Source organism: Durio zibethinus, chromosome 7 (genome assembly GCF_047325235.1).
Source record: "Durio zibethinus cultivar Kanyao isolate XHJ-2024 chromosome 7, ASM4732523v1, whole genome shotgun sequence".
In the NCBI taxonomy this organism is placed as follows: domain Eukaryota; kingdom Viridiplantae; phylum Streptophyta; class Magnoliopsida; order Malvales; family Malvaceae; genus Durio; species Durio zibethinus.
The window spans coordinates 15,123,843-15,147,290 of NC_143168.1; the positions used below are offsets into that span (position 1 = coordinate 15,123,843).

Consider the following 23,448-nt stretch of genomic DNA (forward strand, 5'->3'; position numbering starts at 1 on the left):
ATTGAGAAAAAAGATTACACACTTACTATAGTACTCTGGTGCACAAGTGATAAGCCTTAGAGTTGAACAAAAAAGAAATTTCATTTTTAAGGACAAGGATGTTCTACAGGGAAAGAGTATTATTACAGGCCTATTCTTGTCTAGATTCATTGTTGTGTTTAGACCTAATGTTTTACTTGTTGGGCTTGTTACTTTACTTAGTTGTAAGGTCTATTTCTTATTAAGGCCCTTATTTACGTTTTTTTAGTTATTTTTTCAGTAAGTTGGCAATCGAGAATCTTAGTTTGTTACTATCAATTGAGCACAACATGGGAAAAAAGAGAATTGTAGAGGCAATCTGTTATATAATAGTACAACTTATTCTCTCTTTGAAATTTTCTTTCTTCTCTTCTTTTCCTTCTTACTCTGTGACTCTTCTAAAGATTGCTTCAATTTTTTTTCTTAAATTTTGACTTGCACCATCTTGATTGATCCAATAGCCCTCGATCCACTTCTAATTTTTGACAAAAAAGAGACCTAAAGTATACCTTAAAGCTTGACTGCCAATATCTCCCCTATTCACCTTTTTCACTTAAGTTACTATATATACCCGAAATCCATCGAGCGAATAAATGGAGATAAAACAAAAAGTTTAAGAATTTGTTAATATATAAAAGACATTTGCATACAAAATAAAACAATTCAAGTAAAAAAGCCATCACTTTATCATGCTATTTATAGCACAAGAAATTTAAACCCTTTTACTTTTAATTTAAACTCTAGAATTAAAGTTGTATTACAATTCAAAATTTGTAATAGTGGTTAATAAAGAAGCAAAGTGAAAATAATGTTTAGGATTTATAAGAGATTATGGTTTAGTAAAAAAATCCTTAAAGGCACTGTGCTTTAATTCTAACAAAGTTTATTTTTATTTAAATTATAATTTAAAAAATTTGATGTGACATTAACATTGCATTAAATACCTCTTTTAAAGAAATAGATTTAAAAAAGTATCCTAATATGGAATAAAGACTTTAAAATATCATCCTATTGGAAAAGAACACTTAAAATTAATGATATATTAAATATTTGGATAGTAAAAACAATAATGATAATAAAGTGAAGTATAGTGAAAAAAAATAAATATATTAGATTAAAATTTGCATATAATGAAAATTTTAGATTATTTGACATTTATTAAGTTAATAAAAATAAAATAAATAAAAATGATAGAAATATATCAAAATAATGTTTTAAAAATTATAATAATATATATACACAAATTGAAACTTAAAAGAGTAATATTCAATTATTTATTTTTTATCTATTTATATGATAATTTTATATCAAAATAATAATTATTTATTAAAAAGATATAATACAATTACTCATATAAGAAAATAACGAATGTTTAGATTCCTTATTATTTACGTGACTATATATTTTAATTAATTCATATTAAACAAAAATGTTTATTTTTATTCATTTATTTGATTATAAAATTTATTATATATTTATGCACTCATTCAATTTTTAGTTATTTATTTATTAATTAGTTTATTATATAATTATAAAATTTTATTTATTATATTAAATAAATAAAATTACTTAAAATTTTTTAAGTAAAAATTTGAAATGAAAAAGAAAAGAATGAAAAAGGAAACATTAAGTGATAGGGACATATTGTCATCCTTACACTATATATCTAAAAGAATGAAGGGAAATGAGAGCAAGTGCATATTGGGAGTACTAAAATTCTACACAAGAAAATTTTAGCGACAAACAAATCTTCAAAAGATTTATAAATAGTATCATAATAGTAAAAATTTTGTCTAATTTCAATAGCCTAACAAAAGACAAAGTGAACTAAGAAAGGAGTCAAAAATTAAAAGAGAATTTCAATTAGAATAATAGAAAATTTACCTTTACTTGAGTATGGAGACCTATCAAATCAACAAAAATAGAGAACAAATTATAAGATCAATTTGTTAGGGAACCAAACAAAGTCTAAATATTGAAAACCTTAACCTAATGAAAATAAAAGACAAAAAGGGAGGAAAGGGAGATGCTAAAGGCCTATTATGCTGTAAAGGGAGATACCAATGATGGAGACCATAAAAAATCCAATCAGATTGCATAGGTCAAGTGGCAGGTCGCATGAGGTAAAGGAATGAGGGGCTCGTATAAGGGGAAAATCAAGGGACTCGAATGTTATAATACATCCAACTCTCTGTAAATTCTCTTTGAGATGTTATAATATATCTTTAAATTTACATTCAGTTTTTTTGTTTGCTTGTTAAGATTTCATTAAATGAAGAAATAATTAAAGAGAAATTAAAAAAAACAAAAGGGAACATACAAGGTAAAGACTTACCTTCTCGACAAGCTTATGATCCAAAAGTTTTTAAGAGAGAAAATTGATCAAGAAGCAAAGGTAATGAATGGAAGATTCTAGGTAACTGCCAGTAGGGTCAAAGATGAGATTAGATTAAAAGGGAAAAAAATAAAGAAAAGATGGAAAAATGAAAGGAAAAGGGAAAAATGAAATAAAAAGGGCATAAGATGCAAGAGGATAGTTTAAGAAAAGAAATCCCTTCCTCCTCATCTCTTTCTTGAACTCCTCGTCCATATCAAAAATACCCCTTAAATTATTTTTTTTAGACATTGCTAATCTGTTCCTCTAATAGATAATGGGATTGCTTTTATATATTGTTATAGCTATTAGTTTTTTTTATTAAATATATATTTTGGGCGGGTATGCAAACTGGTTGATAAAAATGATATGGATTTTACTGATCAAATTGAAGCTTTGGAAAACAAGTACCAACAGATTAATTTAATAAATTTTCCCCATTATATCATGATTATTTTTAATCATTGTTATAGTTGCTTTTGTCCTTCATTATGAGTGTCAAATTTCATAATTCTATGTTATGTAAAACTGGGGGTTTGTTAGGAGATGTTTTTATTTTGTGTTATATATTTTTTTTTTCTTTTTTTTTTTGGAAATTAGAAATAAAATTATACTTGGTAGGTTGTTTTTGTTTTAAAAACAAAAAATCGAAAATAAAATTTTGGATATTGTTGGAAGAGAAAAACGATGTTTCCAATATTTTAGAAACATTTCCATCACTGTTATTACATGGGCGAATAACACCCGTGCATGAATAGTATCGATTATAAATGCCAAAAAAAAAATGAAAGATAAGCATCAAAACTACCATTTGTTAAATTCAAACCATTGCCATTTTCATAACCCATGCCCCTAACTACTTCTTCATGAGGTCCTTTGTTTGCTACTATTCTACAACAAAATATTAATTCCCAAATGTGTTTTCAATTTCAATAAAATGAAAATAAAATAAAACAAAAATTTTTAAAATATAAACATAAAACATGTAACTGCCAATAATACCAAGCAACCCTAAGTTTTTTTTTTTGCTAGTTGTCAATTTATTTTGTTGAAAACTAAAATACTAAAAAAGCCTTTAAACTTTATCACTTTACTTAGATAAACCTTCATATTTTTCTTATACTTAAATAAATTCTTATTATTTGATTTATATTCATGTAAACTCTTATTTCAAATAAAAAAATTGATTTATGTTAAGGGTTTATTTAAGTACAAATTAAAACTTAAGGGCTTAATTAGATACAAATTAAAATTTAAAAACTTATGAGTATAAAGTAAAAGTTAATGACTTATTTTAGTATAATAAAATTATAGAAGCTTATCTAAATGAAATAGCAAAGTTCAAGGTTTTTTTTTTTTTTTTTTTTTTTTGGGCCTTTGTTGAAATATAGGCATGAAATTCATTGTTTTAGGCTCCTAGCTTATTAGTTGTAATAATGAAAAACCCACTGATCGATCTGGACTCCTTTGTCTATAAGTCTTTGTTGTTGACTTAATATTCTCACTAAACTTGCAATCCACAATTACTTTTACTGACACACCTTTAATTTTTTTTCTTTGTTCTAAACATCAATCTGTAAAAGATTTATACACCAATTTGACATATATTCAACACCTTACTATTGTTCGATATCCAACAAACTAACAGTTTTTAATCATATATTAAATATCACAAAAAAAGTATGTCAATAATACCTAACTTTTATATATGTAAACCTAAAAGAATACGAAGTTACTTTCTTTTACTATCTTATAATGGTACGAAGATTGTGCAGGCTATGATGGTTCAGCTATATTAACTGGTATAGGTAATATGGATGGTAAAAGCCACATATTTATAGGCCATGAGAAAGGAAGAATATAAAGGAGAACGTTTTTCAAAATTTTGTAATGACAATTCCTAGGGGTATGTTTCAAGGATCTTTTATTTGAACAGCTAAGATTTTGCTTGCATAAGATGCATGTTTATTTGATATTTAAATTTTTCTTAAAGTTTTACTTAATTTATCTTACTTTGTAAAAGATATGAAGATAACAGAGATATGATTATAACCTCTAATATTTGAGAAAGTTTGCTGAAAATAGTTTTAAATTTTACTACATTTTTTTAATAGTTTTATTATTAGATTTTGTATTTCAACTAAGTTTTCATGACACATAATTTATAGTTGCTTCCAAGTTTTTTTTTTTTTTTTTTTTACTTTTCACTTACAAATTATATATAATTTCCAATGTTATTAGGCTTTCTTATAACATTTACTGGTTGTGGAATAGCAATTTTCAAGCAAACCTATCTATAATAAGAAAATCTAAGGTCACTGACAATTAGCCATACTTACCAAAAATTTATTCCTAAAAAAATGTTAAAAAAAAAACCATCTCCACTGACTTTAGTTGACTGAACAATATAAATTTTAGTAAAGTATTTCAAAAAAGAGTAAAATTGTGATCAATGATGGATTCATAACCTTTTCAAGGGTGTCAACTTATAATATATGTAAAAAATTATTAATAAATTTATTAATTTTGCCAATGAAAATGATGTCCAAGGAAAAATTTTGGGTTGGCTACAAGAAATTTTTTTGTCAAATATTTTATTTTTCAATTTCTGGGGGTTGATCATGGACACCTTAAGCTTTAACATATATATCCATTAGTGATTGTGGTTGTAACCTAACAAAAGGACATGAAAGTTGGTTTGATCCACAATAAACAATGTTCTCTACATAAATTATGCATGGGCATATTAATGTTTATGGATTGATAGACATGTGTGTTTTATTATTATTTTTTTTTGGGTTAAAAGGTTAAGAGTGTCATTAAATTATAATTCGATAATCATTTTAGTTTTTAATATTTTATTATAATCAATTAAATTTTTTATTTTTTATTTTGACTTAATTAAACTTTTAAATAGATGAAATCTAGTTATGTGTTAAAATTTAATCAATCAATATTTGAATTATAATCAATTGAACTTTTAAAGGGATCTTAGAAAAAGATGAGAGAGAGAAAAAAGAAAAAATTATTTTATTTTATTTTCATATATATTAATTAGTTATATAATAAATTTTAATATATATTATTAATATCATATAAAATTTTATTTTAACTGACAAGAATTTCATGATGTTAACTTTTTCATTCAAATAAGAGTTTATTAAATACAAATAAAAATTGAAGGGGTTGATTAATTGTAATAATAAAATAAGAGCTCGGATGATTTTTTAATTATAGCTTATAATTTTTTTTAATCCTTTAGCTATTTTTTTAGTTATTGATCTTATTGAAAACCAATTATATTAAGCCCAGAGCTACAGAAACATTGTACAAGTTTTAATTATTATTAGAATCTATAATATGAAGAAACTATTTAGTATTCTAACATATGTTAAGCTTACATTGAAATTAAAAAGTAAGGAAAGCTTTATAGAATGTATTCTTTTATAGTGATAAGGGTTAATGTCATGAATGATTTATAAAGTACAGTGAAACAATATTTAAAATTTAAAAATTTTTAATTAATATTTGAATTATAAAAATATTAAATATTAATTAATGTGATATTTATCTTCAATATAATTAATTTCAAATGATGATATATGATAGATAAATAACCTTCTAACTATTAATTTAATTGATAAATTTATAATTTAGATATTATATTAAAAATTTTTAAAATTTAAATATTATATTAAATATTTTTCTATAATTTAAGAACCAATCATAATATCAACCATAATACTAAGCGTAGATTTTTTTTTGTAGTTTGAATGAATTTAATCCCTTTAGTTTTATAAAGAAAGTAAATTTAAGTATAATTTGATAATTATATTAAAATTTTACAATTAAATTTGACTTTATGCCCTCTTTTTATTGATGATATAATGTATTAATCTAAATTTTTTGACCGCACATATTAGAATGAAAAAAACTTTATTTTTAAAAAATACAAAAAGTTCTTTATAAATTTTTAAAATATTAATTATTATTTAATTAAAATAAAATATGATATTTTAAAATTAATATGTGTCGGATAAACAAAAAATTAATCCACTTCAAAATGTCGATAATTACTAAAATTTTATGTCATTTAAATTAAAGGTAAAATCTTAATATTATTATCAAATGTCCTTAAATTTACTTTTAATAAAAATATATGGATTAAATTCATTAAAATTAAAATTGGAATAAAAGACAAAAACATGATTGATTGAGATACCGAAGGACCTAATTCGGACTTTTAACCACACTGAATCCAAAATTAATAAAAGAAAGTTAAATTTCTTTGAAATAATCGGATGAGTTGGGTCTGCCATGATTGGGACTGGCCGACATTGGCTCTGGCCCGTAGCTAACCTAGGCAATCCGTCATCAACCTATAAATTCGAAGCGTAATCGGATCACATTTACCGGCTAAAAGTTGCACTGGGAAAATGCTGACGTTTTTCTTCATTTCCTTGTTTCTTTTTCTTCTTCTCTCCGTTCTTTTCAAGTTTGCCATTTCTGATGGTAAAATATTCTAAGGAACCCTAACATGTTTTCTATTTACATATTTGGTTGCTTTTTGTGTTAATTCCATCAAATTTTTGCCTTTTTTTTTTTTTTGAAATTTTTATCCACTTCAGGAGATTTTACTTTACTCTCAAAAAGGCATGTAAAGCGTGAAGAGATTGAAGATAAGGTGATTCAATTTTTTTCTGAATTTTTAGTGTTTCTTGTATACCTTTTTTTATTTTGGGTATTTATATGTTTCTTTTTGCTGTTAATTGTACAGGTTGTTTGGATTACTGGAGCCAGCCGTGGGATAGGTAAATTTTCTACTCATATTTATTTAGTTTACATTTTTTTTCTTTTAAAGATTTGTTCATTTCGTAATTTGGGTTTATGAAATTGCTTCATTAAATTTTATGCATTACAATTCGGTTTATGGGGTTGATTATAAATATTTATTTTTCTTTGATAATTATTAATTTTTATATTGGTTTAGGGACTTAGAGCATATATAGTTTACTAGATAAAAGTGCTTGAATTTGATTCTTAATGTTTTATGTTATGCAACTTCATGGTTTATTATCCTCTTTTGTTATTTTAACTTTTTCCAAATATGGGAGAAATATCTTATAACTAACTCTCATTGATATTAAGTAGTAATGGAACTATATGGTTCAAATGAAGTCACCTAATCTGCTGGTCTATAGTAATGGACTAATAGTTCAAGACTTTGAATTGCAATTCAGTGCTGGTCAATTTTTTGTCATGGTGTACTTAACAAAAAGTGACAAAAGAAAAGATCAGCATAGGTGGTTTGAGGTAATGCCAAACCTAAATGCAACATGTTACTGCTGGGTCAGTTGGTGAGTATCTTCAGAACTGTTCAAATAAATACATAAGTTTATCTCTTTGGTCAATGATGCCCCAATAAAGGTAGCAGCTGTGTGAAGGGAGTGTTTCTGGCATCTTGAATTGCCTACCTAAGCTAAAAAAAAGGCTTAATAGATAGATCAATCATAACTTAAATCTTGCACATTAGAAGTGCATTTTGGTGGTGCGAAAATTCATGCTTTTCCTTCAAAATAGAATAGCATGCTAATTAAATGGCTATATAAACATGTGCCTCTTCATTTCAATGTGGGTATTGAGGATGCACACTAGTGCCTAGATGTAAACATGTGGACATTGTCTATAGTTCATGGAAGATAACCTGTTATTGACAGAATGCTCACACACCAAGTTAAAATCAAGAATTATGTCATATTTTGTAGTATAGCTGTGACAAGTGAACTGCTTGCTTTCAAAAACATTTGACAAATCCTACATGCTTTTATCCCCTTGAGGAAATGAAGATGTCTATTTTTTTCATCTTGTTTAATGTTTCAATTTCATGAACACTGTTTTCACCCACATTGTATTACATGACGATGAGGCTTATCTGGAATATTGCAATTATTAACATGCCCTAACATTTTAGAGGTAGACTCTATAGATAGCTTTAGCCTTTGCGGAGTTTTTGAGTCATGTTTCTGCCTTTTTTGGTTGAGCTACCTGTCTTCCGTGATGTGGCATACATTTTTCTTTCAATTGTTTTGCATTTGATTCAAGTTGTCATTTCACATTTATGACACATTTTGTTTTAATAATGGTGGGTTTAGGAGAAATTCTTGCTAAACAATTGGCAAGTTTAGGGGCCAAGCTAATTCTTTCAGCACGAAATGAGGCTGAATTGGAGCGAGTTAGGAAACAACTTGCTGGTACGCCTGAGGCTGGGTCCAAGATTTCATTCTTCTAAGTTCCTTTTATAACATTTTATTTTAATTTTTGCTAAGTTACCACACTCTTTAATATATAAGATCAGTATGCTTGCAGGTAAATATGCACCTGAACAAGTGAAAATTTTGCCCCTTGATTTGACATCTGGAGAAGATTCACTCAAGGAAGTTGTAGAGAAAGCAGAATCCTTGTTTGCTGGTGTTGGTGTTGACTATATGATCCATAATGCAGCTTATGAGCGTCCTGTAAGTGAGCACAACCTAATTTCATTCGTCTTGTAAACTGCTGGACAGAATATATTCATTGAATTAATTGTTTTCTAATGACCACCACAGTTCTTAGAAAAGTGTGAAGTATAGTACTGAAATTAAACAAGGCTCCGTCTGATAGATTCTTTGGCTTTTCTTTTTCTTTTTTTTTTTTTTCTATTTTTCTTTGGTTTTCTATTCATTTTTTTTTTTAATTTTTTGGTTTTTCCTTTCTATTCATTTAAAAAAAAAAAAAAATCCATAATGCAAAAGCATGTAGTAAATGGAGCCTAAGTCAGTAGCTGAGATGTATGCACGAGTTGTTTCTTACATTGCCTTTTTCCCATTCTTATTTTGTTGGAAGGGGGCAATAATTGAAAATTTGACTAATATTATTAGAAAATAATAGAAATTCTTATTGTATTCTGCCTTGTATTTACTTATTTATCAGCATACAACGTTTCTTAAAGCTATTTGCCTTTCAAACCTTTCACTTTAGAGGCTTCTTGATCTTTGAAGCAGTTCATTTTGTTTTCACCTGTTGATAATTTTTACTAATTTTGAAAAATATGTTAATGCCTTTTCTCACACCAGCTCTTGATGTAATAAATACTTTACTTGATAGATTCTTCTGCAGTATCAAAGTGACAAATGCTTACCCTTATTTCTTGGTATCATCTTCTAATCAATGTCTACCTTAAGTTGAACTATCTAGTCTTTGTATAGCAAAATGGGAGAACAATATAAGTAAAGTTCCACATCAGCTGTGCATCAACCATTCTCAAGGGTATCTTCATTCCCATTCTTAACAACTCCTACTCCCTGTGTAGTGTTTACTAACTAGGTGTAACAAATATTGCTGTAACATCTTCCAAAGTTCTTTTGATGGCAACTCCTTAGCGTGTTAAGTGCTCCTCAAAATTTTGTTACTTCTCTTGAGCATGACTAGGGATGGGAACTGGCAGAGCACAACGGTTTTTTCCAACACTGGTTGTTATTTTCAATACTCAATCTCGACCCAAAATATATATGTACAACCCATTTCTGAGTCCTTAAATTTATTTTAGAACAATTTCATGAAAAAAAATCATTTTTAATATAGATTATATCCTTTTACATATAAATGTATTATATTGTTAAGTTATTCTCATAATTAACACTTAAAAAAAACAATTTATTAATATAAACACACACATATAAATAGAAAAGGAAATAAATAAAAAATATATATTAATTTTGTATATACCCTGGGACAGGTTGGCCTAAAACTGCCCCAACCTAAGTTGAACTTTTTTTTTTTTAAAACATAAAATTTGCCCTATTTTTCAAACAAAAAACCTGCTGCTTTCTGATCAGGGAGGGATGAAAACAGTAAGGTATGGGCTTTTTGCAATTCCTAAGCATATCCTATGAACTATTGCGGAAAAACTTCTTCTCCTTACTCCTTAAGCATAAATTGATGTGACACTTAATTTTGTGGTCAGATTGTGCAATCCCTTTGCTTTTGGAGTAAGAATGTAGAGATGCTACATTCCTCTTTCCTGTCAGAAAGTCGACATCTTCAATCTGTAGGGGAAATGTTTCCTCCCGGTATTTAGACACCAATTGCTTGTGGATTCAATTCAACTCTTTAGGGTTATAATGTTCTAGCATTCAATTTCAATGATTGTAGCACTGGGATGGTTTGTGCTTTAATAATGACAAATCACCTTTCTGTTGCTACCATCTCATGTATTTTCAAACTCTTGCAGACTAATCTGTATGGATTGTCATTACATGATATTTTGCTATAATATTTCTAGAGATAGTTCATAGCTGTTTATTTGAAAAGTTGCACCTTGAGCATAGTGTAACTGATTACTGTTTTTTCAATGTTTATTTACTTGTTTATTTATTGTAATGATTGCAGAAAACAACAGCTTTGGATGTAACAGAGGAAAGTCTTAAGGTATTGGGGAGTCCTTGGGCTGTAGAAATTGTTAGACTTAGCTAATTTATTTGAACTCTATCTACTGCCGCCATTCAAGTGGTCATAGCTTTGCTGGGTAAATTCACATGTTCAGTCTAGGTATCATGGAACATTACATGCGGACAATATGTGTGGGTTTCTGCCAGTTGCCTTTACAAAAGTAAACATTTAATTCTTTTTCTTGCTACTAGGCTACATTCAATGTCAATGTATTTGGAACAATATGTCTCACACGGCTACTGACACCTTTTATGCTGAGGAGAGGAAGAGGTCACTTTGTTGTGGTACGTGGAGCTGCATGATTCTTTCATCAATAGCAAATTGCAATTTTTTTATTGTAAGAAAAGGAGTTATGTAGGGTCACTTGTTTCACTCCATAAAAAATATCGGATGAATTAATGATATTTTTGGGGCATGTACCATGACTTTATACTTCTGGGAAAATGAATTGGTTGATTAGATGCTACATGCTGTAAGTTTGATCGCTATTTTTTCACATTAGGTTGTAATATTGACTACATTTTTTCTATCTGCTCACACCAGTTTCTTAGCATCATATATGTTGCTGGGCATGTGCCTTGAGTTTTCAAGGGCTGAAAGTAGAGATTATATTGTTTCCTTTGCTTTTTGTTTTTATCTTTTGTATTGATATTAATATTTGGTTTGATTGCACATTTTGTGCAGATGAGCAGTGCTGCTGGAAAGACACCTGCACCTGGTCAGGCAGTGTACTCTGCTTCTAAATATGCTTTAAATGGATACTTTCATACCTTGCGTTCTGAGGTATATATATAGCGTGTTTCCTGATCAGAAAAGAAAACATCTCATCACCTTTTGATTCTCTTGTTGCAGGATACAAACATGCTTTTAGTATATATTCTGAGTTAGGGAGTAATCCCGACTTAGGTTGGAACCAGGAGTTAAGAGAAAAGACAATAAAAGAACGAAAGTAAAACTCCTTTTAGAAGGCTTAAAATTACTGGGCATTGAGTCTGGTAAATATGGAAAGTAATGTAGCCCTTTTCTGAATAGTGCTTCTGAAATGGATTTCATGGATTTTCTATCTATTGTTGCTTAGGGAAATTATTATTTAGCATAAACAAATTTGTATGTGAAAGGTGAAAGTTATTATGTAATTTGATAGGGTTAAGAGAGTTATTTGGTATATTCATTTCAGTTTCCTCTTATGTGTTTGAGCTATTTATGTAATTGATTTTTCATAAGGTGCCACTTAGATTATTTTCATCCTTTTTGAGGTTTTAATATGGGTTCTATATATTTTTTCAGTTATGTGGTAGACGTATCAGGCAGTATAAGGAGATGATTGCCCATTGAATAGTTTTATATAGTTTTGTCTTAAGTATACAAGAAAAGTTTAAATATCCTAGGATTTGTTAGTCATTGGGGTAATTTTGATGGAGGCTGCTGAATTTGGTGAATTCTACGTGATATACAACTAATTTTGTATTTGAAGAATAAAGGTCTTGTAGTCTGGACCATTTTATCTTTTGCTTCTCTGGGTTACCCGCTGAGTATATTTTTTGCAAACTTTAATCTGCTCTTTGCAGTCTTCTGAATCTGGAGGTTCTTTAATTGGAAATGTGTTCTTTGTTTTGCATCTAACAGAGTAAATTCTAATGGTTCTTATTGAATTGATTGATACTTTTCAAGTCTAGGAGTGGGAAGGAGGGCAGTTTAAAAATGATTGCAGTTGAGAATCCTAGTAACGTGAGCAAGCCCAGAATCTCAGAGGGTTCAACTGTGATGTTACATTGTGTTTATAGTATAATTGCAATAAGAATTTTGCTTATGTAGGAATTTGTTTCAAGATTTGTGGTTATGGCATCATAGTTTGTTGTAAGTGCTTTTTTGGAGAAGTTTTTGGCTTTGAGTGTTCTGACTGCAACTTGGGATTTGAGTTGGCCATTCCTAGTATTCTTTTGAAGGTTCCCTAGTTTATCAGAAGTGAAGTCATTTCAGGTTCCTTGTTTTTAGGAACTTAAAAAGCCTGATGGAGTTTATATTGAAGGTCCAATAGCTCATGTGACCAATTCTTTTCCACTTACCTCCATGAAATGCGGGGAAGGGGCATGTCTATTCCAGAAAAGGATGAAAACGTATTTTAATCTATCCTCATAGGGGTTTTCATGATGTACCTTTTAGCTGAGAAAAGCAAGGGGTCTTTATCATTTTATAGGGTAAAGTTGGTTTAGTATCAATAACAACTTAATGTATCATGATGCTCAAAGGCTTACCGTTTTATTATTTTTACATGATTGTTAGGTTATAAAGTTTGGATGACTCCATTTTCTGAGCCAAAAAAAAAAAAAGTCTGGTTGTATAGTTAGTATGGAAGTCATCAGCTAGAATTAAACATATGCCTTAACTTATGCTTTATTTTCTAATGGCTATCTGTCTGCTGCATGTTTTTTCTTTCTTCTTCTCTCTTATTCTTTTCATTTTGTCTTTTATTTTCTGACATGCAGCTTTGTCAGAAAGGTATCAAGGTTACTGTTGTTTGTCCGGGGCCAATAGAAACATCAAATGGTTCTGGAGCAACAACTTCTGGAGCAAAGGTTTCCTCTGAGGTGTGTTCCCTATGGTTGTAAAATCATGTAGCTAATTGGACAGAAAAATTTTTTACACAGTTTTTTTTTTTTTGGTTATCAAAATGTTCTTCAATTAAGTAACAATCTGAATGGCTGAGAGCCCAATACTGCCAATTTATTGTCAGCACTAACTTTGTATAAAAGCTAGTTTTTTCCCCCTTTTTGGTGTATTGTACCATATAACAAGGAGATGAAGGTTCTTAAATACTTTTTCATACAAACAAGAAATCCTTTTCTATGTATTCATGTCCTTAAATAGTGAATTAGTACTGTGCAGCACCTGCCTAAAACATTTTTAGGATTTAATTGGTGGACATAATTTTTTCTAATAACTTGTTGTCTTTTTCTCGATAGAAGCGTGTGTCAGCAGAAAGGTGTGCGGAACTCACAATAATTGCTGCCTCTCATGGTTTAAAGGAAGTTTGGATATCGTACCAGGTATTAACATAGTAGTTTAATTCCTTGTCACTTGTATATTTCATTATTTTGAATGAGGATCTTTCTTAGTTATGTATCAATCCTTACAACTCAGAAGTATTTTGCATACAGTTTAATCAATTGATGAAGGCCTATGTTATCTCTAGTCTAGATAAACAATCCAGGAGGGTGGGTAGATAAGAATGACTCCAAAATTCTCCAAAATTAATGTTGAATAAGTACTTTGGGAAAACGAAAATGAATATATAAAATTTAAGCACGATTAAACTTGAAATTAAAATTAAATAAAAGAGAAAGGATAAAGACATCAAACACAATATAATTTATAAAGTTTCTATCCTTTCTTAAAGTTCCTACATTCTCTCACTTAGCTTTTTTTTCTAAAGAGTCCAATCCATTAATTTTCTCCTCTACAAATAGGCTTTCAAGTATAACCTTCACAATCCCTTCATGTGTCAAGCTGCCCTTTTCTTTTTCTTTCTCAATTTTTATTGATAAATTCTTTATGGTTTACTATTGCATTTTTTTTTTGTTTGTTTGCTTTTGGAGATTTATTTGCCAATATCCTTTGATTAACTTAATAACTTAGTGTGAACCATTTTTGAAATTCGTTTTTCTCTCATCATGTTTGAACTAAAATTATAATCTTCAATAATCCTTGCAAATTAGGAATTTTATTTCTAGTGCAATATAATCATAATCGATAGATCATTTTTATCATCTTTATTCATATGATAATGGAGAAAATAGTTCTATCTTATTAATAAAAAGATGCTTTTCAAATGAAAATGTTTTAAAATAAAAACTATTGTTCCTAACATTTGATATCAAGATGTTACTCATGTATATATCTAACTGTTGATATTTTTAATTTATTTTGTTTGAATTTTAAACTTAATATAATCCATTATTTTGTGACTTACTGCAAGAGCAAGATACATGGAACATATACTTGCAAATAATGGAGTTTTGGGAAAGTCACTCTTCACTTTTAAGTTTTAAGTGGAACATCTAGTCTTCATACACGAGACTGGTTGTCTACATCATTCTTGTCTAACCTTCTCATTATGCCTGCTCTGATACACATGTTTGCATGTTATGTTGTCTTTCATGTTTAAGTTCATTGATTGTTTTAATCTTGGCCAAATAGTAGATAACAACAAATTTACATGTTCTGGGTTTCTTTTCTTCAGCCTGTACTCGCAGTAATGTATCTGGTGCAGTACATGCCCACAATTGGCTATTGGCTTATGGACAAGGTATCCTCTGTATTTCAGTCTGTTGATCCCTCACACCATTGTCTTTGTATTTTGATGGGTCCAAAAGTTTTCATTTTAAAAGTTTTTTGTATAGACCCCATGACATTAGTAATTACAATTAAACTGTTAGTAATGCAAATAAGTTCCAGGTTGGAGGGCGTCGTGTAGAAGCTGCTGAACAGAAACGCAACACCTACTCGTTGAGCTTACTTTTTGGGGAAAAGAAGACAGCCTGAATATCTTAATCATTTTTCTCATGCTAAGGCTACTTGGGTTATAGGATGTGAAGAACATCCGAGTCTCTGTTGCGGACCTGATCGAGATATGTATTATGTTACCATTCTAACATAATAATACTGCTGGGATTGCATAATCATCTGTCTTTACCTTTGTTGTTCTTTGCCAAGTCAAGAATGCAGTTTACTGGTTTTCTGTTCTTTTTATCCTTTCAAAAGCCTTTTTAAGGGCTGAAGCTAAGGTCCCAAGTTTCGGTAACGTTTGTTTTTGATTGTCTTTTTTGTTTTTGTTTTTTAATTTTCAGTTTTTTTTTTTTTTTTTAACAATCACATAAACATATTTGTAAAATGTTTTTATTTTTGAAAATTTAAAACGAAATTTTTTTTTTAATTGTTGAAAGTAAGAATTTTATATTTTCAGAAACAATGTTTTTGACTGACATACATGTATAAATAAAATAATTTATGGTAAAAATTATATATTAAATTATAACTTAAAATAAAACTAAATTTATTATGAGATGCTAATAAATTTAAACATGCTTAATTAAATATTAAACACTTAACAAATTCAATAAATAGTTATGTTAAAAAAATAAAAAGTTTGAAAAAATATATAAAATACTGAAAAAAATAAATTTTTTGTATGAAATATTTTAAACAAATAGTTACACCATAATATAAAAAGATTGAAATTAATATAAAATAAATAAAAGCATTATTGAAGGTTTTATTATATTACTAATAAATGCCTGTGTTGTCGCAGATGTAAACTTTTTAATAACAAAATAAAAAAGTTTTATATTATGTGTAAAAGTTATAGTTTTTATGAAGATGAATAAAAGGTAAATTGATTGATCAAAATTTTTTTTTCAATTTATTATAAATTATAAATATTTTCAAAGTAATTATAAAAGAAAAATAAAAGAGAAAAAAATGGGAAATAAAATCGAAAATCTGCATAAATCATATTTTTGTTTTTTTTTTTAAACTTTTAATACAATATTTTCGTTTTAACTTTGTTATTGTCAATTTTCATATATATATGTATATATATATATGTATATATATATATATATATATATTATTTTCTCACCTAAAGTCTCATTTTTTTTCCCTCTAGTTACTTTCTCTCCTATCTCATCTCATTTTTCAAGTGCCAAAAGATTTCATAAAAGGAACCACATAGTTTCCTTGAGTAGAGCCTGCTCATATTTTAAGAAAGATGACTATAGTGCTCGAAAAGGGGATTTCTAAATACGTTTTCATTTAATTTTTTAAAAGATTTATTATAAGAGAAATTGTTTAATCTTTTTATATTTTTAAAAATTTTGAACATCCATATTTGGTAAATCAAATAATTTATTGGATATGTATTTTTGATAAGTTGTATAAATTACTAGATATGTATATCCGATAAATTAAATTTTATCAGATATGCATTTAAAAACTTTCGGATTTGCATATGTGAAAACTTTTAAAATTTTTTAAAGAAAGATAATTAAATAATTGCATTGAGAGAAATTAAAAAAAAAATTGGGTGTAGAGAGTAAAAAAAATGGTGCAAATAAAACCACTTGCCAGAAATTACTCATGCAATATTATAGTATAAGCAACATAATTTAAAATTCTAACTTCATTGGAATTAGACTAAGCAATCTAAAATATGACATCGTGACATAATATAAATATGATACGAAAATAAGATACGAACGTAATTCGATTTAAAATTTTAACAATAACTATATATAAACTTAACAAAATTAAAAAAATATATTTTATATTTTCGTGTTAACATAAATTATAATATGTAATTTTTGTATAAAATATAATATGAATATATGAATTTTAATATTTTATACAATATAAATATATGAATCATCAGATCTAATAAAGATCACATTTTGTATTTTACACAAATTTCTAGCACATATAGAAAATTTGAATTTTACCTTACGGTCATTGTAGATTTCAACTAGGATGAATTATCCAAAAATTGTTTAGATAATTTGTACTAAACCTTTAATCATCCAAACGTTTAGCGCCCCCAATGGTATCACACAAACAATTAATGAGAAAACCTTAATAAAAAAGAGGGAGAGACTGTACCGGTTTCTACTTGTGCTTGCTAAGTTGACTCTTGTGCTTTTCTAACTTATCTCAACTCATGAGAGAATAGAATTGCATTAGCATCAACATAAGACGGATGTCATGCCTCTTTAAATAAGGGGAGCAATTTGGCAGCCCTATTCATAATAGGTTATAGTTTTATCTGTTTTAGGCTATTGAATTTATTCAGTTAAATCCTTAAACTTTCAAACTTTATTTCAATCAAGTTCAATTTGATTTTTCCATTTTAATTTCTTACCTAATTATTCTTATAATGTGTTATCTTATGTTCTTAATATGTTGGCAATAAATACAAATATGATAATTCTTATTTTATTAGAATTAGATGAATCAAACCCATTTGCATTCATCATTCATTCTCTAATTAATCAATAGATATTTAAAATCAAGATTGACATCTAACAATATGTCACTGACCATCCAAATGTTAAGAAGAGTCTAGAAGTTCATAATTCATTTATTTCATCACCATATCTCGTAAGAGCTAGAATATGGCTTAATGTCTATTCTATATGCATTCAGCCAAAGCCCTTTGAATGAATTTTGAATATTCTAAAAACTTCATTCCACTCTATCTAAACATTTCATGAGTTACTCTTTCTCAAGAATAATGAGATATTCGTCGATCACTTAGGTTGATGAACCCTATCTTGATCATTCCTCTATCCCCATATGATTTCATGTTATATCTAATACCACCATATTGAGCATCCTTAGTTAGGACTATGTAGGAATGGTAAAAATGTATACCATGTATTATACAAACTAGATAGTGATCTCAAGTCAAAGAATCAGTTATGCAGAAGAATATTGCCATAGCATTCCTATTTCAATCATGTTCAGTGTATTTGTTATTGTAACAAGCACCTACATATTTAGCTCAAGTATATTTATACTTCAACTTATGGAATCAGTTGTTTACTTTACAAGTAAGAGTATAAACATGTATCAATCTCAACAGCTTTTATCAATATCTAATTTTTGATAAAGCATCGACTAAGAAAAATTTAAGAATAATGTTTTTACACAATAAGGATCTCATAATTATAACTCTTTTGTAATTCATTTTGTGAAGCATATTTCATTCTATGGACTTTATTTATGAAGTAATTAAGTAATAGTAATTATATACGAACTTGTGGATAAAGAACATACATTAACAATCTCTCACTTACACTAATGCTAATTGCCCTTAGTATCCAATACCTAACCCTTTCCATGTGACGATCATGGGATAATGGCATATTTAGAAGGATATGGTAGATTATCCTTTGCGAAAACTTGCTATACTTTTAAGCCACTTTCTTGAATATCTTTATAATGAAGTGGTACTACCTTAATATATGTTTGGATTGTCATGGGACCTTAGTTTCTCTTACGTACACAATGGCTCCATTGTTTTTAACAATGTTCAAAACCATACTAAGTTTAGTAATGAACTTTTTGATCCGAAACTCCTTTTCAAAGAATTTGCAATCATCTCTTATTTGGAACTTTTTCCAACTAACAACTCTATAACTTGCATCACCCTTGTTGGATAGATAGCTAGCATTGAAGAAACTTTTACTTAGTGTTTGGCCTCTCCATTCACTAGAAAACATCCAGTCTACTACATGGCATTCATTTATGATAGATCCAGTTGCTTAAGCACATTGTATTCTATCCATGTGATCTCTCTCATCTTATATCATAAGACATATGTCCTTAAAGAGATTTATGTTATGTGACAAAGGTAAGGATTTACTCTTAGATTTCTCTATGATAAATCCCTTTAGCACCTTGACTATGTGTTTTGGATTAGGAGAATTTAGCAACCTTTTATATCTATTATTATAGACCTTTATCCTATTATATGCCTTGCCTTTCTTATATCCATAATGGAAATTTTCTTTGAATAGCTAAATCTTTATAGATTGTAGCATAGGTACTTCATTTCTTATGAGCTGTATGTCATTCATGTAAAGCATAATCAAATTCATTATACTCCCATGAACCTTTTTGTACACACAAGGTTCATTATTATTTTTTATGAAATCAAATTCTTTTGATTGTCTTATAAAAATTATGTTTCGACTCCTTAATGCTTGTTCAAGTTCATAGATGGACTTTTGCAACTTGTATACATTTGGCATTCTATTTGGATGTAAAACTTTTGGGTTATAGCATGTACACATCTTTGCATAATTTCTCCTTAAGGAATGTAGTTTCAACATCTTTTGCCAAATTCCATAGTCATTGTATGCAAAAATAGCAAGCAAATCCCAATGGACTTTAATATAGCTATAAGATAAATGGTGTCTTCAAAGTCATTAATTTGTCCTTTATTTGTAACCTTTAGCTACTAGCATTGCTATGTACATTTGTACACTTTCATCCAAATTGGTCTTTCATTTCAAAACTTGCTTGTACCCTAAAGATATTTTTCCTTTTGGTGGACCACCAAAGCGTATACTTGGCTTATTTAGATGGAGTCTATTTTTGATTTTATTGCCTGAAGCCATTTGCTGGAATTAATATTCAACATTGTTTCCTTATAGGGAGTAGGCTCATCATTACGAGATATACATTTTTATCAACAAGAAGTCTTTAATTCTTTGGAGCTTAACATATCCTACTCAACTTTCGAAGTTCTTGTGTGCTTTAAGCTTTCAATTTTGCATCAATGCCTTAGTCTCTAGCTATTGTTCCATCAAAATGTTTTATTTTGCGTTCTTAAATTTTTCAAGTTCTACTTTATTCCCACTTCCCTTTTTTAGTATGAACTTTTCTTTTAAAAAATATGGTATCCTTTGAGACAAACACTTTTGCTTAACAGGATTGTAGAAATGGTCTCCAACTTTTTGGATATCTACAAACTTACATTTATATAACTTGGCTCCAAATTTGTCATATTTGGTAATTTTATCAAGCAAACATGATTTAAAAATTTCATATGATTCATAGTCAAAATGATCAAGATATCTTTTTTAATGTAATTTTGTGATTCTAGTTTCATTGATATGACCAAGTCTGCAAAACTAAATCTAAGATTGATTTACTTTATCAAACTTTTTTCTTTTTGGGCATTTATAAGCATCAAAATTTTCACTCAAATTAATCATTAGGGATAATTAATTTTCCAAAGAAATTGTTTCAAGGTTGACCGGTTGATTCAATTCCCGGGCATAAGGATGTACTTGGGGACGTTTTAAAATTTGAATGAATCTTAGGACATGAATGTCGATTGGCAACATCTTTATCTATAGGTGGGAGGTTGATTCCTTGAGACAAGGATGAATTGGGACGACTTTTAGATGATTTTGTAGTGGAGAAAAAATAGGATACCCGAGGATTATGTAAGAGTTAGGAGAGAAATTTTTATTAGAGTAACTGGGATTAATATTTATATATTTTTTATTAATTTCCATAATATATGTGCATTTTTTTATAACACATATCTTAACTATATTGAAAATAGATTTCTAATAACACTTACATGGAATTCTATTAGGAATATAATTTTAAATTAATTCATATTAAGAATTAAATAATGCATATGTAAACGTATTAAAAGATTTGGATCCATTGGATACTACCTTCGTTCAAAGGACTCCAATTGGGTTGGACTTGAGGCTAAACACTTATATCCAAGCAAGGCTCGAATAAGATCAAACCCGTGAGCTTGGGCAACTAAGCTCAAGGGATACATACATGCATAATGGTGAATCTTAATATTTAATTTTGAAGAGACCAATTAATGTTATACAAAATTTTATTTTTTTCTTCGTATGTATTCTACTATATATATTATTAATATAAATATATAGAAGAAATATACTAAAAATAACTTATAAAATTATAAATTTTATCAATTCATAATACATCAAATAAATAATTTTACTTTTGAGATAATTTTATTATTATCAATAAATAATTCTACTTAAAATTGTGAATGATTTAAAAAAAACACAAATAAACAAATTGCTAAATAACATATTTTTTTATCAAAACAAGAAAAATAAAATATACCATTAAAAGAATAAAATTAAAACTTATAGATTAGAAGTTAATAATTTTTTAACATTTTAGAAAGTTATTCAAATCTAATTTTTGAGTTGAAAAAAAATTTGCATTACTGCTGAAGAAAAAGATCTAAAATAAAATTAAAAGTCAAGATTATATGGCCTATTGCGGTTGATTAAGAAGAAAAGAAAACTATGTTTGATACTTGATTGTAGATTTGGAGTTTCATGAAAAAAATAGAAAGTCAATTTGACTTTTGTTAAATTGACATGTTTATGAGTATTAGATGATATACACTTCATAATTCTTATAATAGATCTCTTAATTTTAAAGGTTTGTAAGTAATAATTTATTGATATAATAAATAAATAAATGATAATATGATTTTAATCCCCTTAAACTATAATACATAAAGTAGGTAAGCACCCTTGGCCATAAACACTAAAGCAAATCTAAGGTAACAAAATTTTTGGTGTGACTCTTAGAAGTTTAATGGATTTTAACTGTCCAAAAAAAAAATCTTTACAATACCTTTTATTGGTCTTCTGAGTATATGCTATTTGGAATTTAGAGTATTATGTGTTGGTTTAATTGAGTTAGCTTGGCATAATACATTCACAATGAGAATAAATTATTCAATTCCCTTAACAAACACGAGGATTCTTAAAATTTTAGAAAGGCCAAAGGCCCCTTTTAGCTTTTATAACCATCTACTTCTGCCTTCCGGTACCGGAGGTTTTTAAAATTTTAGGGGGGCCAAAGCCTCCTTTGACTTGTATAACCACCCCCCTCTGTACATGCATAGACTGAGGAAGTTGATGACACAATTACGACCATGCATTGAAGTATTCATTGATCCTTATTTTCCATTATTAATCCAGCATGGAACAACTGGTAACCAGGATATTCAACCATATTGAAACATCATCCTGAGAAAGCGTAACAGGGATTAAAATCTATATTAAAAATGATCAAAGAAAGGTAAATTGATAACAAAAGCAGAAAAGGAAGCGTGCAATTGAATCAAGTGAATTAATCAGAAAGCTCTCTCAAGTCGTATCCGCATGTGCAATCTCGAGCTGTGGCGACTGCGTCTCCAACTGTAGTTATTTGGACCAAACCACTTATATTAACAGAACTAATATGAATTCTAACAATTTTAGGTATATAAAATTAAGGCCGTCCAATCCAATGCGAAATTCCCAAGAAGTTTTAGTAGCTGTTTTTCCAATCCTTGCTTTAGGAACAATCAAATAACCCCTATTTTTTTTGCCAATTTTATTTTCTCGGGATCGTTTGTTGCCATTTTATTTTAGTTTTGAATTAATTAACTTGGTAGACTGTAGTCCTTGTCCCAAGTGTTTGTGCAGCGCGTGGATCATTCTGTAATAATTTGCCTCAGTTCGACCGCCATTGATATTTACATGCATTTCTGTATGGTAGACAGTAGTACGTATGCTCACATTTTTCTTTGGCCATGGGAAATTTTATTGAGTTTTGTTAGTACTGAAAGATTTTCTATCCAAAGGTTTAAGAAATTCTAAGAATTAGTATAAGTGAATCTCTTCTATATATATATATATATATGCCTTTTGGAATCTCTATAAATATCAAATAGTTGAATGTAGAGTTACTCGATGGTGAAAGCACGCTCCTTCAAGGCATGTAGAGCAACGAGCCCTTGAGTTTAAACCATATATTAAAAAATACTAATCATAGTCTCATTACTTAGACTTGCTTCTTACGCGAGCTTTAACCCTTCCCGACGGCGTAGTCACCGGCCGTCAACTTTCTCACACAATTCCTTTTACACCCCCCTGTTGACACACCTCTTTTGATATTTATTCCCCTCTTCGTAGAAAATGATTGCTTTCATTTCTCAGCATATACATATA

At 28.5% G+C, this 23,448-nt stretch overlaps 1 protein-coding gene across 2 annotated transcripts; it reads left to right on the plus strand.

Annotated features, from left to right (window-relative positions):
* Window positions 1-6,803: 6,803 nt before the first annotated feature.
* On the plus strand, window positions 6,804-15,680 carry LOC111276818 (NAD(P)-binding Rossmann-fold superfamily protein). Of its 2 annotated transcripts, none has more exons than XM_022862701.2 (12): window positions 6,804-6,904; window positions 7,021-7,076; window positions 7,170-7,203; window positions 8,545-8,643; window positions 8,759-8,907; window positions 10,820-10,858; window positions 11,071-11,163; window positions 11,564-11,662; window positions 13,366-13,467; window positions 13,843-13,926; window positions 15,120-15,185; window positions 15,335-15,680. In XM_022862701.2, the coding sequence occupies exons 1-12, from the start codon at window positions 6,829-6,831 to the stop codon at window positions 15,419-15,421; spliced, it is 984 nt and encodes a 327-aa protein (XP_022718436.2). In that variant the 5' UTR covers window positions 6,804-6,828; the 3' UTR covers window positions 15,422-15,680. The 2 variants fall into 2 exon arrangements, with proteins under 2 accessions (XP_022718436.2, XP_089619737.1); XM_089763611.1 differs by having other exon boundaries at window positions 13,846-13,926.
* Window positions 15,681-23,448: the final 7,768 nt, after the last annotated feature.

Coding starts and splice junctions, on each gene's coding strand:
- LOC111276818 (XM_022862701.2), top strand. CDS start 6,829: ATGCTGACGTTTTTCTTCATTTCCTTGTTTCTTTTTCTTCTTCTCTCC. Junction 6,905..7,020: donor CAAGTTTGCCATTTCTGATG/GTAAAATATTCT, acceptor TATCCACTTCAG/GAGATTTTACTTTACTCTCA. Junction 10,859..11,070: donor TAACAGAGGAAAGTCTTAAG/GTATTGGGGAGT, acceptor TCTTGCTACTAG/GCTACATTCAATGTCAATGT.